This window comes from Gadus morhua, chromosome 7, assembly GCF_902167405.1.
Source record: "Gadus morhua chromosome 7, gadMor3.0, whole genome shotgun sequence".
Taxonomy (NCBI): domain Eukaryota; kingdom Metazoa; phylum Chordata; class Actinopteri; order Gadiformes; family Gadidae; genus Gadus; species Gadus morhua.
In genome coordinates this window covers 21,700,248-21,721,042 of record NC_044054.1, presented here as the reverse complement: position 1 = coordinate 21,721,042, position 20,795 = coordinate 21,700,248, and the positions used below count along the sequence as shown (strand labels likewise).

The window sequence follows — 20,795 nt, the reverse complement described above, 5'->3', positions numbered from 1 at the left end:
TAAACAACAGTCTTCACTGAAGTGTAATCTTAGTAACTTCATTCTAACATTCTTCGTGATTTTAAGATTTATTCTGGCAAACTTTGCTCTTAAATGTGGAAGGGTATTTAAATGTAGCAGACATTTTTTTCTAAAATGGTTCATGACAGCCGTGTCCTGGGTAAAATTGTTTGAAGTGCTAATCACAGTGTTCTTCAGACCTGATTATTAGATTATTATACTGTTTGATACCAGTTTTAGAATCCTTGAAGTTCTGATTATATCCACTTGGGGGCAGTGTGGTGGTCCTGGCCATAAGGAGAAAAGTCATCGCCACGATGAATTTTGGATTCAGTATTGAGCGGCCTACATTTATAAAATTAAGCAATAATAGTAGGCCTATAATCATTCAATGAAAAATCCATATTTTTTTTTTTTCAGAAATAATACAAAACAGGAAGTAGGCAAATGCATTGCGTGTGTTTTAACCTTTATAGGTTCCTAGGTCCATGGTTTGAACATGTTCATGATGAACCTGCATCTGCCATAATGCCAAATAAAAGTATCATAAACAATGGAATAAATATTGTGTTTTGTTCATTTGGTTGTTTGTTTGAAATTGAAACAATTCATGATGGGCATTCAATAATCGCGATTTGAATAAATATTCGAAATGAGTATTCAAGTGAAGAATTTTATCGTCATGGGTAACAGGTTGGGTCAATATTAATTTGGTCATCTGATTTAGTGCTAAACATTAAACAGCTATTCAAAGTTATATACATTGTTTCGGCTACCATGTTAAGAGAAGTATGGGAGATTCTCAAATTATGCATATTATAAGGAAAATATTCTCATGACGGTTCATGATTTTTGAAAAGGTAAAATATCTTGTTATCTTTTACACGTCGGCCCTCATTCCTCAGCAGACTTTCCCTTCCATCTATGCTCCAGGCAAATCCTACTCCTTCCCATTTTCCTTTCCTTTCTGATGCACTATGCAGCCAAACACGTGTGCTACGGTTAAACTCTAACCCCTCAAAAGGCCCGCTCTTAGGATTGGCTAACACTCCACGATGCGACAAGAAATCCCGCCGTCCGATTGGCCGCCGTCTCCTGTCAATCGAGGTGGGCAACAGATAACGAGCGACCAGCCTGTGCGTCGTTGCTAAGGTAAGTTAAAACTGGTAGTGATGCTGTCACTTCCCACTGCCAATGCCGCTGCACGTAATTAAGGAATAAAAATGTGGCAGTGCGAGGATTCAGCGACCCGCCGGGGAACACCGCTTTGGTCGGGGGACATGTCTAGCTAATACACATAAATACATGGACCATGTAAATACGGGTTTACATTGGAGAACCATGCATTTGCTGTGTTTCTCCCACTGTTGGCAGGCAGGTATTCTCCTACAGGCGTCGCACTGCCGGGAAAGCCTATCTCTTCATTTGTAATGTTGCCTTGTTGTTTAGCATGATGATGGCTAGCTCTCCCATTGGGCCATGCATGTTTTTTTGAAATTGAAGCGACAATAGTTAGTCACTGTAAATGTTGTATCTAAAAGATGAGAATAACTTGTCTGAAGCGAAAAACGCATTCCAGCACAAGTTAAAGCCGCCCGACCAGCTCCAGAGGCTGGCGTGTCGGAGACGTTTTCTAAAGCAAACACGGCGAAAAAGACGCTGTTTATATTTCTCTTATTGATCGTCCAGCGCTCTGTGTGGGTGAACTTTAATGTTTAGTTCCGTGGATTTGCGGCTTTTTTTGGGCGTGGTACACAATACTATACATTTTTTTTCTGGAGGGGAGGGTGGGGAATATTCAGATAACAGAATATAACAAGTTTCAGGTGTAGACACGATTTTGGCACGACGCCAATACGATTCAATGCCAAAATGTGGTGTGGATGAAAGGCGGTACGGGCGACACCATCAAAAACTCCTACTGTGCACAGTGAGCCACCAGGATCAGCCGGATCATACCTCGGACAAGCCTATTGCACCTGTCAACACACTCACACACAGGCACACACACACACCCCTCGTCATGGAATAGCACAACCAGCTGCAGCTTACTTTTGGGTCAACTATGAGGAGGATTTTACGGCTTGTGGTGTGTGCACTCGCGGGTCTCTTCGCTGCCTGTATCCTCGTTTCTTGGCGAAATGCTTGTGGACTATTGACGAGGAGAGTCATGGCAGTGGATAACCTACATCACCCCATCCTATCCGCCGCTCGTCTTACCGCAGACGGGCTTGTTTTGCAGTAGAACTTCCCTCCTGCAAATTGCACACTTCCCCTCGATCCCCCGATGACTTTACTTCTCCAGACGAAATGAAGTTGTTGAGTATGAACTGAGGATTGAACTGGCGTGCTTTTAAAGCAAAAGTGGCGTACGGAGTCAATCATGCCTGTTAGGAAAAAAGGTAAGTTACATTCACCACCCACAACTATAGCATACAAAACAATGCAATCTTACTCCCTAATGTGACATTCGTTTCCTTCCTGATTAATTGGTATTTTATGGAATTATTTACGTTCATATATGCAGGAGAATTTATTTTGATCATGAAGTAACTTTTATAAGATCTTGAACATTCTACACATTTAATCCACACATTTGTAAAACGAGCAGGATCTACACACTTAGCCCTATATGCATCAGTAGGTGAGGTTCTCTTTGGTCTTGGGATATAAATAATGATGTTGATGATTCATGACTTCGGATTGATTGCTTATCCAAAAGGAGGGTGAGCTGGATGACTTCTGAAGTTTCAGTCTTTTTAAAATGCTGTTTAATCCAGATTCTTTGAATTGCTGATATTCTATGTGACAATGTGAAAAAAGACTTATGTTTCCAGCTCACAAAAATGTGCACTCAAAAATGTGAATCCAAATGTCAGCATTAACCCTGCAAGGACCAGCCAATCAATATTAACAGTGGCAGCAGTAACATGTCCCCACCAATTTGACAAAGCGGCAGAAAGTGCTTGAGTCTTCCAAGTGAACAACCTATGCCTTGTCTGCCCCCCCCCCCCCCCCCCCACCCTATTGCTTGCAGACACGTCCCGGGCGTTGGGGCTTCTGGAGGAGTACTGCTCCCGGCTACGGAAGCCAGAGGAGGACGCTCTCCGGACGGCCATCCAGCGAGTGATGCTGATCTTCAAAAGCAACCTCTTCGAGGCTCTTCTCGGTAAGTTGGGGGAAGCTTGGCACCGTGGCAACCCCCCCCCCCCCCGACACACACCCCCTTGTCCCCTTCCCCGTTTTATTTTTCATTCAATGGGGTTGGTTTCTCAAAACAACCGCGTCCAGGGATAACCTGGACGCGGTAATCACATCAGACCCCCCTGATCTATAATCACATCAGACCCTTTTTTACAGTGTCATGGTAGGAAAGACACAGGCTCATCACACTAATTATGACTCTGATACTGTCATATACCAGGGCATAGGTGGAACACTAAGCTAGTGAACTAGTGATTAGAAGACCATGGACCCTTTTCACATGGCCATCTTATCAGGGCAGACACGGATGTAGCGCACAACATTACAATTTTGGATGTAGTTGTTTTAATTTGATTTGCGTCAAAGCACCAGCAATAGTGAATGTGAGTTATCCTCACTAGTGAAGTCCACTATCCGTGCCCTTGTACATAATGTTATAGACCCATAATTAGTGTTCTGAGCAACACCTTTGATTGTCTTTTGATTAACGCCTCTGTGAAAAGAAATACAAAATATGCAACAGCGACTATTACTACCACACTTCGTTATAATAGATAGCATCATTGGGAACTTGGGTTCCCACTGGTTTAATAAAAACCTGGAACGAGTTTTCACAACCACCGCGGTAGAACTTACCCTGTCAATAGTTACTCCTCAAAATACAATTGAAGAGCAGGTAATGGAGAAACAGTGTCCTACAACATCTGTTGGGACGGCTCAATAGCGCCGTCAAGGCCAGCGAATACGTCACAGCAACCATCATTGCCGTGTGTCTCATAATTGTTTATTTAGCTTTTCTGGCGCAGCATAATTCCAGGTTTCAGACTCTCTGTGTTATTTTTAACTCTGCTGACGGGGCAGTACTTGACGTTGTCTGCCTGGTCGTATGCCTCTTGTTGTTGTTTTTTCACTTGCGGCGGTGGATCTGAGAGCAGGGTTTTTGGTTTGTGGCATGTGGATATTATTTTTAAACTGCTAAGAGGAATCGTAATCAGAATTTGATTTAGTGCCAAGTAGGTTACCCATAGGCTACGAGAAATGTGTCTCGCTGTATTGGTGCAAGGAAGGCACGTTGGTGGATATCACACCGTAGCCAGAGTCGCTGATGAGAATGCATCCCCCTGATTGGAATGATAATCATCCATTTATAAATTTGATGATTTTTGTTACAGTAAAGTGGAAAATGTTGTGTTTTATTGCAGTTTTTCTAGCAATTACAATAACAGGTTTTTTTGTAGGCTTTTGGTCCCATTGTTATTGCTCATTATGTATATATTTAGTCTGAACACTGTAAGACGGCGTTCTTCCTTTAGTATTTTGCCGCATCATGTTTGATGACTAGCTAGAAATGAAATGGAAGCTTACAGACCCAACACACAGGAATGTATGGCAAGAGTCCAGACATGGGAAACATATTGTCCAGCAGGTCCCAGTATCAACCTCTCCTCCCTCTTTCCCAGGGGTTGTGACCGACCACGACCGTAAAAGGTTTATAATGGACTGCGTAACTGCCTTCATTGAAGAGTGCACTTACCTACCCAAGTGTCCAAACTAAAGCTCATTTGGCCTGAATGGGCCAGAGTAGCTCTGGTGCTCTCAGGCGCTCTGGGAACGGCCGATCAGTGCAAGCAGCTGGAATGTTCAACGTTATTCATTACGAGGAGGCCCCACCATTCTGTAAAGGAAATTATTATTAGATTATTATTATTTCTTTTGTTTCTTACCTTTTTTATTTTGAATATTTTTGGATTATGGTGTAAGAGTTCATTATTAAAGTGTGAATTACTTCACCTTTAGCATTGTGATGTTATTGTAGCCTGTATATAGCAATTTATGTCCTAAAAATAATGTTTTTCAATGTGGGCATTTGGCTACCTAGACTGGTTTCTTTTTTTTTCTCTACCTGTTTTATTTAAATATTTCCTCTAACGTAAACCTCATAAAACCTAGACATTATTGAATATTAACAAGGCTCTTCCAAGTGCCAGTGACCAGTCTAGTCTCACTGGAGTCCTATTCCTACTAAAATACCACCCATTCCCCCTAAAATCCCACAAAATCCCCCAACAGGAACCTGGCCTCGCACTACGTCAGTGTGCTGCTCTAGGTTTGTTATATAGGTCTACTTGGTGTTTGACCCAGGCCGGTGATGTCAACAAAAGTAGCGTACAGCCGGGCTGGTGCTGCTGAGCCAGGCCATGAGAGCGGGAAGAGCCTTCCCACACGCGCACAGGATGAATAGTGCTGCTGAGATTTCCTGGCAGAGCTCCTTCCCTCAGCAGCGTCATCATTCTCACATGCCACCGTTTTGAATGTTGGACGATAGGATTACAGGAAGGAATATGCCAGAGTTTTCAGGTCCTGGATGGTCCACCCTGATCCGGCTCACTCAGCGCTTCAGAGTGAAACTCAAGAGCCGGAGAGTCCATCGGTTTGAATGTAGTAGTCTGTGTGTGCCGGTGCCCTAGAAGTCCCTTTGTTGTTCTTTGTGCGTTCCTTTATAATCTGTCACAGGAAAAAGGTCTACGTATTTGCGTAGACCTTATCGATCTAGGTGGAATAGAATAGAAACTTTATTGTCCTTGCATTGAATACATTGTCTTAACAGAACGGAATTGAAGGTGCCACAATTAATAAATAGTTAATAAATAGGTAAAAAATAGGTCTCTCTCTCTCTCTCTCTCTCTCTCTCTCTCTCTCTCTCTCTCTCTCTCTCTCTCTCTCTCTCTCTCTCTCTCTCTCTCTCTCTCTCTCTCTCTCTCTCTCTGGGTCATAGACTGTCTAACATCTAGCCCCATCCCTCCCTGACCAAATACACCCTCCCGCACACAAATACACAAATGTGTAAAATAGCACCAGGTTACATCATATTAGAAAAATATGAATAATATCCAGAGGTAGTGTGATTCATGACGGAAACCCATTTAAACCGTTTACTTTTTTTCTTTTTCTTGAATTAAGTGGGAAGGCATTATATACAAATGAGTTTGTTTGGTTTCATCTGCTACTCATTTTCGGATGCTTGAAGTACATAAGCAAATTTGGTTCTAGAATCCAATCCAATAATTTCCTTTTTCTTTAAACCATTTGTCACGCCGTTTTAGAATTACATACCGGTCTAACACTTAGAACGTCTGTGGACAATCTGTCAAGTGTGCTTCTCCTAACCAATTATTCCCTCAAACGATTTGTTATGTCATAGTTTTTATTACCCATGGTAATGTAGCAGAGGGGGAGACCACGTCCCCTCGCTTCAGGGTGTGGTGAGATGGGACACGATGCGGGGGTCACACACATTCTCCCACAGCCTCATTTATCATGGATCATTGTTGGCCTGTCATGATTCCCAGCCAGATTAATAGCCAGCATGCATCACACGTATATTACTTCCCCGACCCCTTTACGACCGGGGGGGACGGACATTGGAGCCTGGACATCATTTCAGTCACTTCCAGCAGGCATGTCTCGCCCACAAATAATAGGGCAGGCGATGCAATCAAAACACAGATACAACTCGGTCGCGGGACAAATGCCTCCTGAAATAGATGTAATCATCTTACAAAGCATTAGGTGCTGTATAATCTGGCCAGTGGCAGGGGCTCACCTCCCTCACCCCCCCCATTGCCACTACAGAGTGGATCCGCATGTGGATTAACCCGTTCACCGGTCCCATCGCTTCCAGTGGAACGACGAGCTTGATGTCATTTTAGAGAAGACTCGCTCCTCTGGCTCTGTTGCAGCATTCAGGTTTTGATCTGTTGAATACAATGTCGGGCTACCACTAAAGGGCTTTTTAAAACACCAGCAACTTTGTTTTAAGCTTTTTTAGATTGAACATCTCTTTTTTTCTTCAACACCACATTTGAGAATCAAGCGTTTCAAAAATATTGCAAGCCCAGTTTCAGGTGGTGCAATAGGTATAGAAATCTAACATCTGCACACATCTTCCCAAATAAGCATGATCATTTGTATCAATTCAATTTATTTTATTCTTTGATATGTAAACCCTTTGAGTAAAGCGTTTTGCTGCCTATCCCTTTGCTATTCCCTACTAGATGTTTGGATTAGAGCTATAAAATAACTCCAACATTAGATTATTAAAGTTCTAATCCTGCAATAGATCTCATTTACAAAACATCCTCTTCCCTGCTGTGCAAATGCTTTAACATTTCTAATGCGTTCGCACAGCAAGCAGGAGGGTCTGAGCTCCACATCTGAGCGTGGGATCCTGAAAGCATCTTGGACTATTGATTGACCCAACTGGAGTCAGTGACGACCAAACAAATGTGATTTCCTCTTGAAAGACCCAATGTCTATTGCCATCATTTCTCGTTTCTTTTAATTGTTTGTATCTCAGCATTTGGCTTTCTCTTTCGACAACTATATCTACCTAAACGTCATGACTAAGCAGTTATATCTGCTTTCTGCCAACTTGTATTTGTTCTAAAGTGGGCGGAGTTAGCACAAAGCGAGCATGCTGATGGCAGCGGTCGATCACTCCATTATGTCTTTATGATCTGTTGTATATTGTATGGGCTCTCAATGAGCTCCATCTGTCATCCAGACTTATGTAGAAGACTGGTCTGTGGTTTTAATAGGAGAGAGAGAGAGAGAGAGAGAGAGAGAGAGAGAGAGAGAGAGAGAGAGAGAGAGAGAGAGAGAGAGGGAGAGGGAGAGGGAGAGGGAGAGGGAGAGAGATATTTCCCCTGCTTCAGTATTAATTTAATTTTGCTCAGGTTCTCCCATCAGAATGAAGGATGATGGGAAGACGACTTCATATGCCCGGAAACATTCACTCACTGTAGTTGTAAATAGTTTTGTGTCTGGGGAAAAAAAGCTCCTTCCATTCTTCGGCTACAGGGTCTGACGGGTTATGTTCTTTTTTTAAGTCATTTCATTTGAGTCACGTCACATGCACTGTATTCATTTTTCCATTCAAAGTGATTGGAAATATGACATTAACACATGTAATCAAAGTCTGAGGATGATATGATAGTGATGACTTGAAGTGCAGCTCGTATTTGCTCTGCGTGTCAAAGGTCCCGGGTGTCATGGGCTGGCTTTAAGGGTGTTTCCTGTGTGCTTAATGGATTATGGGACTCTTGTAGGGCTTTAGGCCGTCTGCATCATCATCTGCTGGTGTGGTTGCTAAGAAGGCTACAACAAATGTTTTTTACATGAGTCCTCTCTCTATCTTCTATCCCTGTATTAATTTTTCTGTCATGTATGGTTAATCGCTTCATGGGATGCATGTATCGATAGCACATGAGGTGAGCTGTACATGAAAACATCTTGACAGTGTTCGTAACTTTGATCTTGAATTGCTACGTCCAGGTGAATGGTTCTAAATAAATAGGTAATGTTGTAGCCAATAGAGCACAGGTGCAGCTTGGTATGAAGACAAATGTTTAGCTGGAATGGACTGCCATCTTGTGGCGAATGTGTGCGTGTGTGAGAAACGAATGCGTGTTAGAACAACTGAAAGTGACAACTGTTTCATAGAATGAATGCTGTTCATGCATGACTCATTTGACATGAAAGCAAGATACGATTGGACACGACGGATGTCGTGCAAGAGGATAGGTTGAAACCCAGCAGGCTAGGGATTACATCCATTTTTGCAGTGTAATTCTAATGACTATAACCATAGTTGTACTAATGTATGCGCTTACAGGTAATTGTGTGCTTCACGTTTGCATGTACGTGAATATATGTATGTGAATATATGTATGTGAGGATGGTATAACCAGCAGGGCTTTTGAGTCGTAAATCTTTGATTGTGCTATGACGCATGCAAGTATGATGGCATTAAGTTGTGTGGGAGGAAGGAATTTTTTTTTTTCTCACATGGGGGGGGTAGTAGTAGTGTTTATTTAAAGTATTTATTTTACTTATCCTCATAACCTTTATATTCTTATTATTTTATGTTATTATCTACATGTTATGTAGATGCAGTCATATCATACTAAAATACAACCAGATCTCCAACAGAGGGAGCTATAAGGCTAACTGTAGCATCTCTGTCGCTTTCTTTATCTTGCTTCTTCTATGAGCCTGAAACTAAGGCTGAATTCATCATAACTGTAGTTTATGGAATACTATGCACAAAAATAAATACAGTTCCCCTCTTTATTCAGTCATTGATTCATGGGACGCAGTTAAATTATTCTGGCAAAAATCAATAAGTGACCTGGATCGTCCATTGAACTGCGCTTATTGTCTCCGCAGTGAATCCCTTTGCTGCATTATTTCCATAACGACCATGGTTGTCCCCTGCTCTAACGCCACTGCCTATAGGAGGATGAACGTTTATGCAGTATGCCCTCATTGCCCCCGGCGATAATTCCTCCTATCCCACCTACTTCTACGGCCATGAACACTAACACATCCACTGACCCTGCCTTGCCTTAACAGGGTGACGTGTTGCTTGTGTCTCAGAAGCTGGAATTCTTCTTCTTAAGGCAGCCATTCACGCAGGTGTAGCCATATGACACAATATGTGTGTGTGTGTGTGTGTGTGTGTGTGTGTGTGTGTGTGTGTGTGTGTGTGTGTGTGTGTGTGTGTGTGTGTGTGTGTGTGTGTGTGTGTGTGTGTGTGTGTGTGTGTGTGTGTGTGTCTTACACAGCATTATCAAAATGGGATATGAATCATCAATTACGGTACTTACCCAAGGCTTCTGCTGCTACTCTCCCTGTCTTTTCTTATCATTGTGCGACCGCCCCAAACGTCATTAGAAATGTGCATAAGCTGTCACGTGTACACACACACATAGACGCGCACACACACACACACATAGACGCGCACACACACACACACATAGACGCACACACACACACACACACACACGCGTTTATGCATATGCCGCTTGTGATGTTCAGATTAAACGATAAAAGTCAATTGGGAAAAAACATTGAGTAAGTAGTGCTATAAAACACAGCACTACTTCCATTACATTGCCAATCACAGAGCTGGGAATTCACACTATGCGATGCCCGTTAAAACGTCATGCATACTATTACAACCAACACTTTTGTTGCCTTGTTCGTTCACAAAAGACAAATTAAAGAAGACTGCGAAGCCTGGCTTGGAGGCCATGTTGACGGCGAACCTGGACTTGTGCGTGCGTTTCATTTAAGCCTAGCAACCTCATACACCCCTTATGTTCTAAGTCCTCATAACGTCCATCTTGAAATGTTTCCCTCCTCTGATTACATCTCTATCTCTGTTTTCTTTTGCCTGCAGCGAGTGTGGAGATATTAAGAATAGCTGTATCAAAAAAGTACTAACCTGTTTCCTTGGTGATGCCATAACGCAAGTGGCTTTAAATTCAAGTGGCTTTATGTTCACGTTGATTACAAGAATACGGTTATCAAGAACATGTGTTTTTGAGGTTCTGGGATTTACTTCCGTTCAGGAAAATATTTCAACTTTGGCCTTGCCCATTGTTTAAATGTGTTTTAAGTGAAATATAATGGGTTTGACTTTTTTAGCGAAAATAAAACAAAAAGCGTCACTCTACCATATCAACCAGATCCCACAGGCATTAATTTGGATTCAACCTCTCTGAGCTTTCCTTCAAATTGGAGCTCAACCAAATGTGAGTTGACCGCCCACTCTTTACCATCATCATCCTCAAGTGAGGCCCTTTCCAAGCTACACACACACACACACACACACACACACACACACACACACACACACACACACACACACACACACACACACACACACACACACACACACACACACACACACACACACACACACACACACACACACACACCGCAGTGGTGAAAGTGGTAGCTTGTAAAAAAACAAGGTAACGTGCACGTCGTGCAGCACATTCAGAGGACTCCAGGCAGGGGATGATTTGAGAAGTGAAGCCCGGGATGAGTGGTTACCACGACGACGTGAACCTCAACTTCTGCCCGCATCCAACCGCGAGGATGCTTCTGAAGTTAGGATTGATATTCTGCTAATTATAAGTGTGTGAACATTTCGTTCCACGAGTAAACACTCTTAGAACATACAGATACACTTAAAATCCCCTGAGGAAAGTTGCTTCCAAAAACCTGCACGGGGCCGTAACTCTGCCCCTTGCAGTGCTTGGTCACCGGCCCGGGCTCTGTGCCGTCTCCTCCCAATAGTTCTGCTATGACATAGTAGGACTGCTGGATACGTGATTAGTGGATATCTTGCCAAAAGCAACCCGACGACTCGGGTCAAAACGGCTTTGAGCACCCAAAACCACCGCGGCCTGCCCACGTTCATTTGTCTCCCATCACGCCGGCCACTTCCTCGAGGCAAAACTGAGCCAAGGGTGACGAGTGATTTGTTATTTCTGAATAATTGGTGTGTCTCCGCGCGCGGAGAGATGGAAGGATTATCTGGCACCTTAGTCACTGTGGAGGAGGAAGAAGTGAAGGGAGGGGTTGCAGCTGGAAGAGCCATGCTCTCTGCAAGCTGTAAGCCCACTCCACCCACACCCACCCATTACGTAAGCGCTGGGGGAGGCAGATCTGCATTGTGACAGCCGGAGCGTGGCGCTCCCGTGTGTGTGTGTGTGTGTGTGTGCGTCTGTGTGTTGAATGTTTGTGTACAATCTGTGTGTTCTTCTAATAAGGTATCAAGTGAGAAAGCATATTGGAGCAATTTCTTTTTTTGAAGGATGCAAATTACCTCAGATTCCACTGCATGGTTGCCTTGGAAACCTGATCAGGGAGGGGGAGTGGGGGGGGGGACCATGCAAACAGTTGCTGTCATATGCTTAGAACTAGAAAGAAGTGATTTCATGTAAAAGAGAAGCCACTTACTCTGCAACATTTTTTATGTATTAACTTGGTATACTTCATTATCACAATGATATATTATCACAGTATGTGTCTATGTTGTGTGGAAATATTATTTCAGACCAAAATGAATAATCTGATCAAGTAAATAATAATAATTCATTATTATACATTTTATGTTTTTTTGTCTTTTTCCTTTTGCTACTACTTTACTTTAATTCTGGCTTGAGCATCCTCACTAGAGCAGAGTGTCTTGCTGATTTAGTAATTGAATACCCATTAAGTGTATTTAAAGGAGTATTGAAGGTCGTGTTACCTAAAACCTGTGTGTAATATAAGATTTGGTGTTTTTGGCCCATAATCGGTTGTGGATATCGTTGGGAATGCATGTGACTAATGTTCATGTGGTATCTGAAAAAAAGAAGGGGATTTTGGGTCATGATATTTTGTGATAAAGCCCATGGCTTAACAGATAATGCCTTTTGGATTAACAGATACACTGTGGGCTATTCATTACAATATTAAGACATGTACCCTCGCTCTGTGCAAGGGTACCTATAGTGCAAGGAGTTCAACTCCAATTAAATAGCTTAAGGCTATGGATACAGTAAAGAGTAACAATAATAATATCATGATTTTAGGAATGACGTGGTTCGGGTCACCACCCTAATCACTTCGAACCCTCCCGTGGTGAGATGGTGTCCCCTTTCATTACGTTAAAGGACAGCACAGTGCGGTTAAAGTTTGATCCTGTGTGGCTGGCTCGTGGTGGTGTTTACATACAAGTGGCTTTAATACTGTACCAGCTGCCACCCTTAACGCGGCGTTGTAGCGATTGCTCCCTCAGGGCGAAGGACCTAGAATCAACGTGGAGGCACTCCTTATCAGGAGCTGGTAAGGTGTGTGTTTCTAGTTTGATGAATGGATTTGGACGTTTTGCTGGTCCTATGTTAACATGTGTGTGAACTTGGCACTAAATAATGGCACTGGTGCGAGCAGAGTTTCATAACAGTTAGCATTGTTGTGACCTGAGTTCAAATGAGCCTAGAGGGCGGAGCAACCAATGGTAACTTGTTTGTTTGTTTGTGTATGTCTGTGTGTGTTTGGAGGGGTTTCCGCTGGCGGTTTTAGGCACAGAGCTGGACGGGAATGTGCTTTCTGGGATGTAGGGTCGTAGTCCGCGTCGGAGGGAACAGGTGTCCTGTCTATGTGGAGAGGATTAGGCGTGCTCTTAGACTTGATACTGGGCATCTGGTACTCTCACTGAGCCATCTCACTGTGCTCTGGCTGCAGCGCCACATGACCGGGGAGACCAAGGATCGCATTGCACAGTAAGTTGCGTTGAATTGACATCTTGCATCAATGTCCCCTTGTTAGACAATGTCTCACATTTGTTCCTTGAGGAATACTGCTTTTGTCTGTTTTGGTCTGTGTATTTACAATTCATTTGGATATCCACTAAAAAAGTCTGATTACGCATCAACGTTGGTCAGCATCTCTTCTTCATGTGATTTTCCATTCAGTGAGGGATTTAGCGGTAGCTGGTTAACTTTACTGAACTGTTGGGGTCTTTACATCGCTAACGTATGCTTAAAAACAAACATTGCTAAAAACAAACTACATTCCGTTGAGCATTATTACAGCATTCTGCATACACTGCACACCACCTGCGTACATCTTCTGGGGGATTTTGCATTTTGGCTCCCTGCAATCCACATCAAGATTACGCAGTTTCTCGGGAATTGTCAACGTAAATATCATCTAGGCCGCCATTGTTTCCTGAGTGTCTTGTGCAGAAGGGAAAGTCTGGGATCTTTTGTGTGTGTTTGGGATTGAAACATTGCAGCCCCTCAGTGGCTGGTGGTGAATGCTAATGGCGTGTTGTTATTAACGCCCATTTAAATATAAATGGGACTTTAGTGTGGAGGGGCAGGGCATTGGAGCGCAGTGGTAGATCACTTCAGGAGCCTTTCCATACTTGGGAGGTGGAGGGGAGGGGATGGGAGGGAGAGAGCCCTCCTTTTTGCTGAAGATCTAAGTGGTTAGCTGTTTCTATAGACACGCCTGTGCTTTGATAACAATGGCTGTGGTCAGTGATTGTCGCACAGAGTCACACTTGTTGCACCCTAATTCTGGAGCTGGGTCTGTGGTAGACATTATAATGAAGCCGCCAGATGTGGGGTCTAGCACGTGAGGGAACCTTGAATGCAGCGTAGCGTGTGCTGCAGTGAGTCACTCTGTGATTCAGAAAACCAGGAGCCTGTGAGCTACAGTGCTGTCCAGGCCAGTGTTTAATATACCCCGCATGAACAGGCTCTCTCATGTCATTTCATTGCTCCACGTTCTGCTCAATGTATGGAGCATTCATTGGCCCAATATGATGCAAGGCTTAAATCAGGGCGGGAAAAACATCTTTATTTCTTATTAAGTATTGGTGACCTTTATTTTTGTAATGCAACAACATCAAAATGGGGTTCAGACGGTACTCCTTTGCCATTATGAGAGAGACTACCTGGCTGGATGAGAGTGTATATACTAGTTTAAATAAACAAGGTTTTGTAGGGCTAGAAAATGAAACGATGCACGCAACGGAAAAAAGGATATGTATGTTTATCTATTATTTATGCTTCATCTTATATCTCCACTAGAAAATGATTATCCTGAAGCAGATGGAAGCAGTTTGTTTTCTGTGAATGCTTTGTTTCGCCCTAATTACTGGACAAGCTTTTCCACTTTGGATTAACTTGTGTTGCTGTGCATGTTTTATGTGTGGAGTACAGTGTAGCGTATTCCATCAAAGTGTATTCAATACACATGTTTTAGGGCTGTAGTGCTGCTTGTCTGGTTCTGAAGTCAGCTATACTGCTTTTGTGTGAAGATGTAGGGCTGTGAACTGGCAAGATACTGCTAGTATATGTACCATGATGCAGGAGAGACAGCACAACAAGGCTCACAATCCACTGAATTTGTGCATTAATTCATATGAAATTTATAAAAAGCGTATAAACTCTATCTATGCTTATTGATTGCCTGAAGGAAATGGAAGAGGAATGTGTATTGTTGGAATTACTGTTAGTAATATCATCCTGGTTGCGCAGGATTTGATATTGAATTGTCCTCCTGGGTTTGATTCTGTTGGCGGTAATCGAACATGGAAACAGCTTTCTGGAACTACTGGCAGCCAGCTGAAGAAAGTTGTATTCGTAATGGTTTTCTGTTGTTCGTCCGTGAAGGAACATGGAGCTTGTTTTCCAAGTCTTCATTCCACATCTCTTATCTTCTAAATGTAGTGGGGCCCCAATTCATAACAGAATTTGGAGTCAACTAGAAGCTTAGGTTTTATTTTTTTGTTGGTATTTGTAAAGTCATTGTTACTTCTTCAGAACATGATGTAAACCCTGGACAAAATCCCTTACATTTCTAGGCTTTGTTTTTCCTTCCCCGCGATAAGCCGAGAGACGCAGAGTGGGTTTGACCTGAAGTTTCTAGTAGAGGGTACGCATTCTGTCAAGGGAAATAAACCACTCCCGTGTAGCCAGGGTGTTCTAAAAAAAAACTAAAGTTTGATCCAGGCATATGCTGTTCTCAAGGTGGATAAGCAGCAAGCCATTTAAGCAAGAATATCAGCTCGAAAAAAAGCAGGACGTCTACTGTCAAATACATATGGTCTGCTGCTAATAATACATTGTTCGTTGCTTTCTGCTTTGGACTCATATGGTGGTGACCTTTTAAAGCAGTGACGAATGAACAAATTAATTCCAAAATGTTCTCTCCTTGATTGAATATGTAAAAGCATATCATGTGAGATTATGAAAACTGCACAGGATCAGATAGAACTTTCTATAGTCTCAGGCAGTACAGCCGCAAAGTAAGAATTTTATTTTCAGCAAAAAGACATCAATATAATATTTAGTATTCCTTATTTTTACCTTTTAGGTTAGCTTTGTTAAGATCAGTAACCTCTGACTGGGCGAAGGTAGATGCATTAAACTAAGATAGAAGCATCGCAAGTGACATAAATGATGATGAACAACAGCAGCAGCAGCAAAAATGACAGTGGTCAGATATCTGTGCTTTAACGTAAGAAAACATAAGAGGGCAGTTTAGCAAGAATTACTTTATAAATAAACAAGTACCAACTAGAAAATGCATTTCCTGCAGAAAATGCGGTGAGTGATGTAGTGCAAAGTGAGGTTGAAAATATGTTTTAGTAAAGCCACATAAGACTGTTATCTTTCTCTCACACACACACATACCTCACCAGCTCTATGTAAAGAACACAATGACAGCAGCGGAAAATGGGTCTTCAATGAGATGACATTAAACAACATCAATGACTTCCATTGTAAAATGTTTAGATTTAAAGATGACATTATACCACCAGTTGTGAGTGTGCTTAGCCGTACAAGCTGTTTAGTAAATCTGTTGGTATAATATGGCACCTTGGAAGCGTGCGATTCCTAGCTAATCTGAACCTTTTAATTGTGTATTTGTGGAAGGATATAGGTCCCAAAGTTTGTAGAGATTAATCAAGGAAGAAAGAATAAAACCTAAGAAGAGCAATAGTGAGCGCTGCATGCAGCACTAGTAATAAGAGATGTCAAAGATATCCAAGCAGCCTCTGGAATATGGAGGACAGACGAGTTAGAGCTTAACAATTAGTGGTAAATCCTAAATGTGACTGTAATACAGAGCATGCCTTTCCTAAATCCGAATTCCTAAATATTGACATGACTGCACGTGATTTTTTCCTAAGTACAGTATAAAAATAACCTGAACATTGTAAAACCAAGTTTATCTGAAAGAGCCAAGAATTATGATTTCATCCACCTTCAGGGAAAGGTTAACTTTTTGTTTGGGGTTTTAAAAACAACATACAAACGTAGCGATACAAAAAAACACATCTCTTTTAGGTGCCTTTTCCAGAACATTTGCCCAAAACGGTTCATTCATTCATGATTTGTTTTTTTAAGCAGGGTGGGCTTTTCTGCTCTTATAATGACGGAAGAATATACATCTTAAGACTTCCACTCCATGTGGAGCCTCATGAAAGAGGAATGAGGAACAGTAACATGGTAAACAGTCAGTAACAGCCTTTAGTAACAGCCTTAGTAACAGCCGTGTCCCCCTCTCCCTCCTCCTCCTCCTCCTCCAGATATCCAGGAGTTCTATGAGTTGACGCTCCTCAACACCCACAAGAGCTGTGAGCAGAAGCTGGAGGAGGTCACCCACATGGCCGACCGGTGGGAGAAGGCCGTCACGCCGCCGGACCCAGAGGTCACCCCGACGCCCTGCCCCTCCGTCCAGAAGGAAGAGGTAACAGTCATGCCAGACTCGCCGCCCCTCCCTCCCACCACACACACACACACTCCCTATGCGTCCTTACCTCAGAGCCCCAAATCAGGCCAAAGCTACGCAGAAGAATCACCTAATTTCATTTGCATTCAGTTTATTTGCATACTGAAACTGTATTATGTAAATGTGACGATGCACCGTGAGCCCAATTATCGGCTTAACCCCTTCACACATTGTCCTGGTTGACGGTCCGTCTCTTGAAGGGTCGGTATTTGGATGAGAACCGTTTAAAGTCAGATGAGAACATTTGGACCTGAGCATTGTATTAAGGTGGTGTTTGTGTCGTGGTGCTTCACGTGGTTCCACACGCAGACATGTTTTGGCGCGGGGCTTCAAAGCAGCTGCTTCTAAGCGTTTGTTCTAAGAAGACTTTGGTTGGAGCTGAGGGGCGCTCACGCTAATTAGGTTCCCCCAGGAACCAAATCTAAAGCGTTTGTACACAAAACCTCTCTTATCTTTTTTGGATGGATTAAAATCATAAAAAAGTTTGTTGAGACCGGGCAAAGTAATAATTAATGGCATGGACACAGTGAAAGTGGAATCATTTGCTTTCAAGAAAAGTGCCTTGTCTTGTGAATTGCGTATCCCTACGTTAGCTCAACGGTAGCTTCCCGGCAATGATGTTGTTGGCCGGCCGCCTCAGCAGAGTGGGAATTGTATGGGGGTGTGCTTATCTATCTGATCTGTTCAACATCATTCAACAGCGATGCAGACATCCAGATAGGCCAAAGCTAAAGAACAAGCATTTGTATAGAATAAGCTTGTTCTTTATTTTATCTACCGTATGATCTTCTGTAGATACAAAGACTGCTGAAAGAACTCCACAAAGTTACCATCGGGCTCTAGCCCTTAGAAGGATACCAACAGTGAACTTGAAAGTCATCGGTTTTTATAAGACACCTCACCATGAAACGACAAACTGAATTACATTATACTGAGCGGGAACTCTTTCCAAGGTCAGTTCTTGTCGGACTCGTTAGACAAATTCCCTGAGCCCTTGTCAATGTTGCCCTCAGAATGACCATCAAGAGTCACAGGATTCTCAACACAGAATTCTAACGGTATGCTGTTATATATCACAAAAATCAAGCGAATGATGTTAAAGTCTGTGCAACAGTTCAGGCAAACCTTAGAAGAAAAAACACACAGTAAAACTGAAAGAGAAAAAGGAGGATAGAAATACAGAGGGAGAGAACGAAATAACTAGAATAAAGACTGTTGTCGTGTGGTCCTTCTAAATCTAGGGCTCTTGGGCATTAACAAGCTTTCTAAGTCTTATCACTCTCGCTTGTGCTCTGACTCTCTCTCTCCCTCTCTGCCTCACCCTCTACCTCCCCCCTTTTTTTCCTTGGAGTTTCTTGGAAAACGTGCAGCCAGGGATAATGCTGGAGACCTGCCTACTAGCTGATGAGCATCTCTGTCCTGTTCACACAGAACTTCCCCCTTGCTACGGAGAAAATGTGCTCACACACACACACACACACACACACACACACACACACACACACACACACACACACACACACACACACACACACACACACACACACACACACACACACACACACACACACACACACACACACACACGGCAGGACATGTGGAGAGAGGTGTGATGCATGTTCCCATCCTGAGGCTGTTGACATTCTAATTAAAGGGAACAAACGCTCGGATTGGGCTAAGGCGGCATGGAGGAACTAAATTAGATATAAAATATAAAGACAGAATAGCGGTTGGCTTCATTGTGAGGCGTTTGAAAGAAGAAAAGCAGTAAGTCGAGGTGCAGTAAATATTTTTTTTTTATTAAAAGATCAAGACAGTTTCTTACATTGACTATTCAAGAAAATAGCTCCTTATCAGGTTTTAAGAAACCATTTCCTGGTGAATCACGCAGTTGGCCAAGCACGTCTGTAAGCACTGTTGCAACACTAAACTAACCATCTTGGATCCAGGCCCTACATTTCAACATGTCAAATGCATCCTGGGCCATCGAAGCTGGTTCCAATAAAGAGGAGGCAAATTGCTGCTCAATTGTTGTATGTCTTGGCTTATTTATCTACATCTATTATTAATTGGTTTTGTGCCTATAGTCGCCTACGCATCTGGGAGCTGACTATACATAGCTTAGACCGCAGGGTATAATACAACTCGTGATTTTACGAGTAAAACACAAACTTTCATAAGACTACAGAGTTGTTTGTAGAGGAGGATGATGGCTTCTATTGAATATGTTAACATACACTTAATTTCATTGCGTGCACTCGAACACTTGAACCACGAGTCAAGGCTTCCACATGGTTCTGTGAGCTGTCCCATTGGCTTTGAGGTTTCATTTTAATAAAAAGAATTGTCTGTAGAATAAAATAGTTTAATATCAAGTGGCCCTTATTGGTTCACTGTATAAAGAGTATATATCAGTTTTTTGGATGAGTTGTATCTTTATTTTTTTGCTTTGTTGGGCAAGTCTGTCACTTAACAGGATGCTTACTTGGTCCTCAGCCAGCAATTTATTTGCAGCGTGTTTGTGTGTGTGTTTACTTGGCATTACGATTTGGTATTCTTATAAACCGTCTGTAATCCCATTTGTCCACCATCAAAACTTTCTCCTTCTTTTTCCCCAAACCCGACAAACAAATTTCCATACATTTCAAGCCTAGTTGTACATCCGATTGTACCCGATTACAATGCTATTCATAGGCTGCTCCATGCTGTGCTAACACGGTAGCAAGGAGCGCTAGCCAGTGATCAGCTTGGTTGAGCGATGACCTAGCACCACTGCTGCACAGAAGGGGATTAGAGCGGCCGTCCTCGGGGACTCTAGGCCCCTCTGGCCCTCTGTGTCACCACCACTAGCAAGCCCGCGCCACTAGCATAGTTAGCCCTGGAGGATTAGGAACATGTCCTTTCAAAATAATGAGGGACGACAGTTGCTGACTATCATCCATCGTAAACGGTCAACAGTCAACAATCCATCCCTTGTGTTGGACCAGTATGTCAAGTGGCCGGGTTGGGTGCTCCATCTGCACTTCATCGGGATTGGGGATTACTGTTTTACTGATGGTAAAATGATGTTGGGATTGAGGATTACTGTTTTGGTGATGGTAAAATGATGTTTGGATTCTGGATTAGTGTTTTGGTGATGGTGAAATAATTTAGAAACTGGTGAACAAAAACCTATTGTGTCACTGTTTTTTTTTTAAACTTTATATTTGTGTTGAGGGCACACTATAAAGTGTGGGCAGTATTATTATTTTTATATATATCACCAAACAGGACAAATTTAGGCAAACACAGACACAGACAGTTTTCCCTCCAGGAAACATTCTATATTTTCAACATTTGCTTAACAACCAGACCTCATCACTGTGTGAGAATGAAATGGGCTAAATGAAAGGACTTTGTGATACCTTGTGGAATGCACAATGTCTCTCTCTGTAATCCCACCA

The 20,795-nt window shown here is 42.6% G+C and overlaps 1 protein-coding gene across 15 annotated transcripts in view; it reads left to right on the top strand.

Annotated features, from left to right (window-relative positions):
• The first annotated feature begins 1,815 nt into the window (after positions 1–1,815).
• dlg2 (discs, large homolog 2 (Drosophila)) overlaps positions 1,816–20,795 on the top strand; it is a 131,009-nt gene continuing 112,029 nt past the window's right edge. For 5 of the 15 annotated variants that reach the window (XM_030360834.1, XM_030360832.1, XM_030360833.1 and 2 more), the window contains exons 1-3: positions 1,818–2,402; positions 3,038–3,169; positions 17,150–17,310. In XM_030360834.1, the coding sequence (XP_030216694.1) occupies positions 2,384–2,402; positions 3,038–3,169; positions 17,150–17,310 (312 nt within the window). In that variant the 5' untranslated portion in view covers positions 1,818–2,383. Of the gene's footprint in view, positions 2,403–3,037; positions 3,170–17,149; positions 17,311–20,795 lie in introns of those variants that run through there. The other 10 variants (XM_030360829.1, XM_030360822.1, XM_030360825.1 and 7 more) reach the window with 6 other exon arrangements.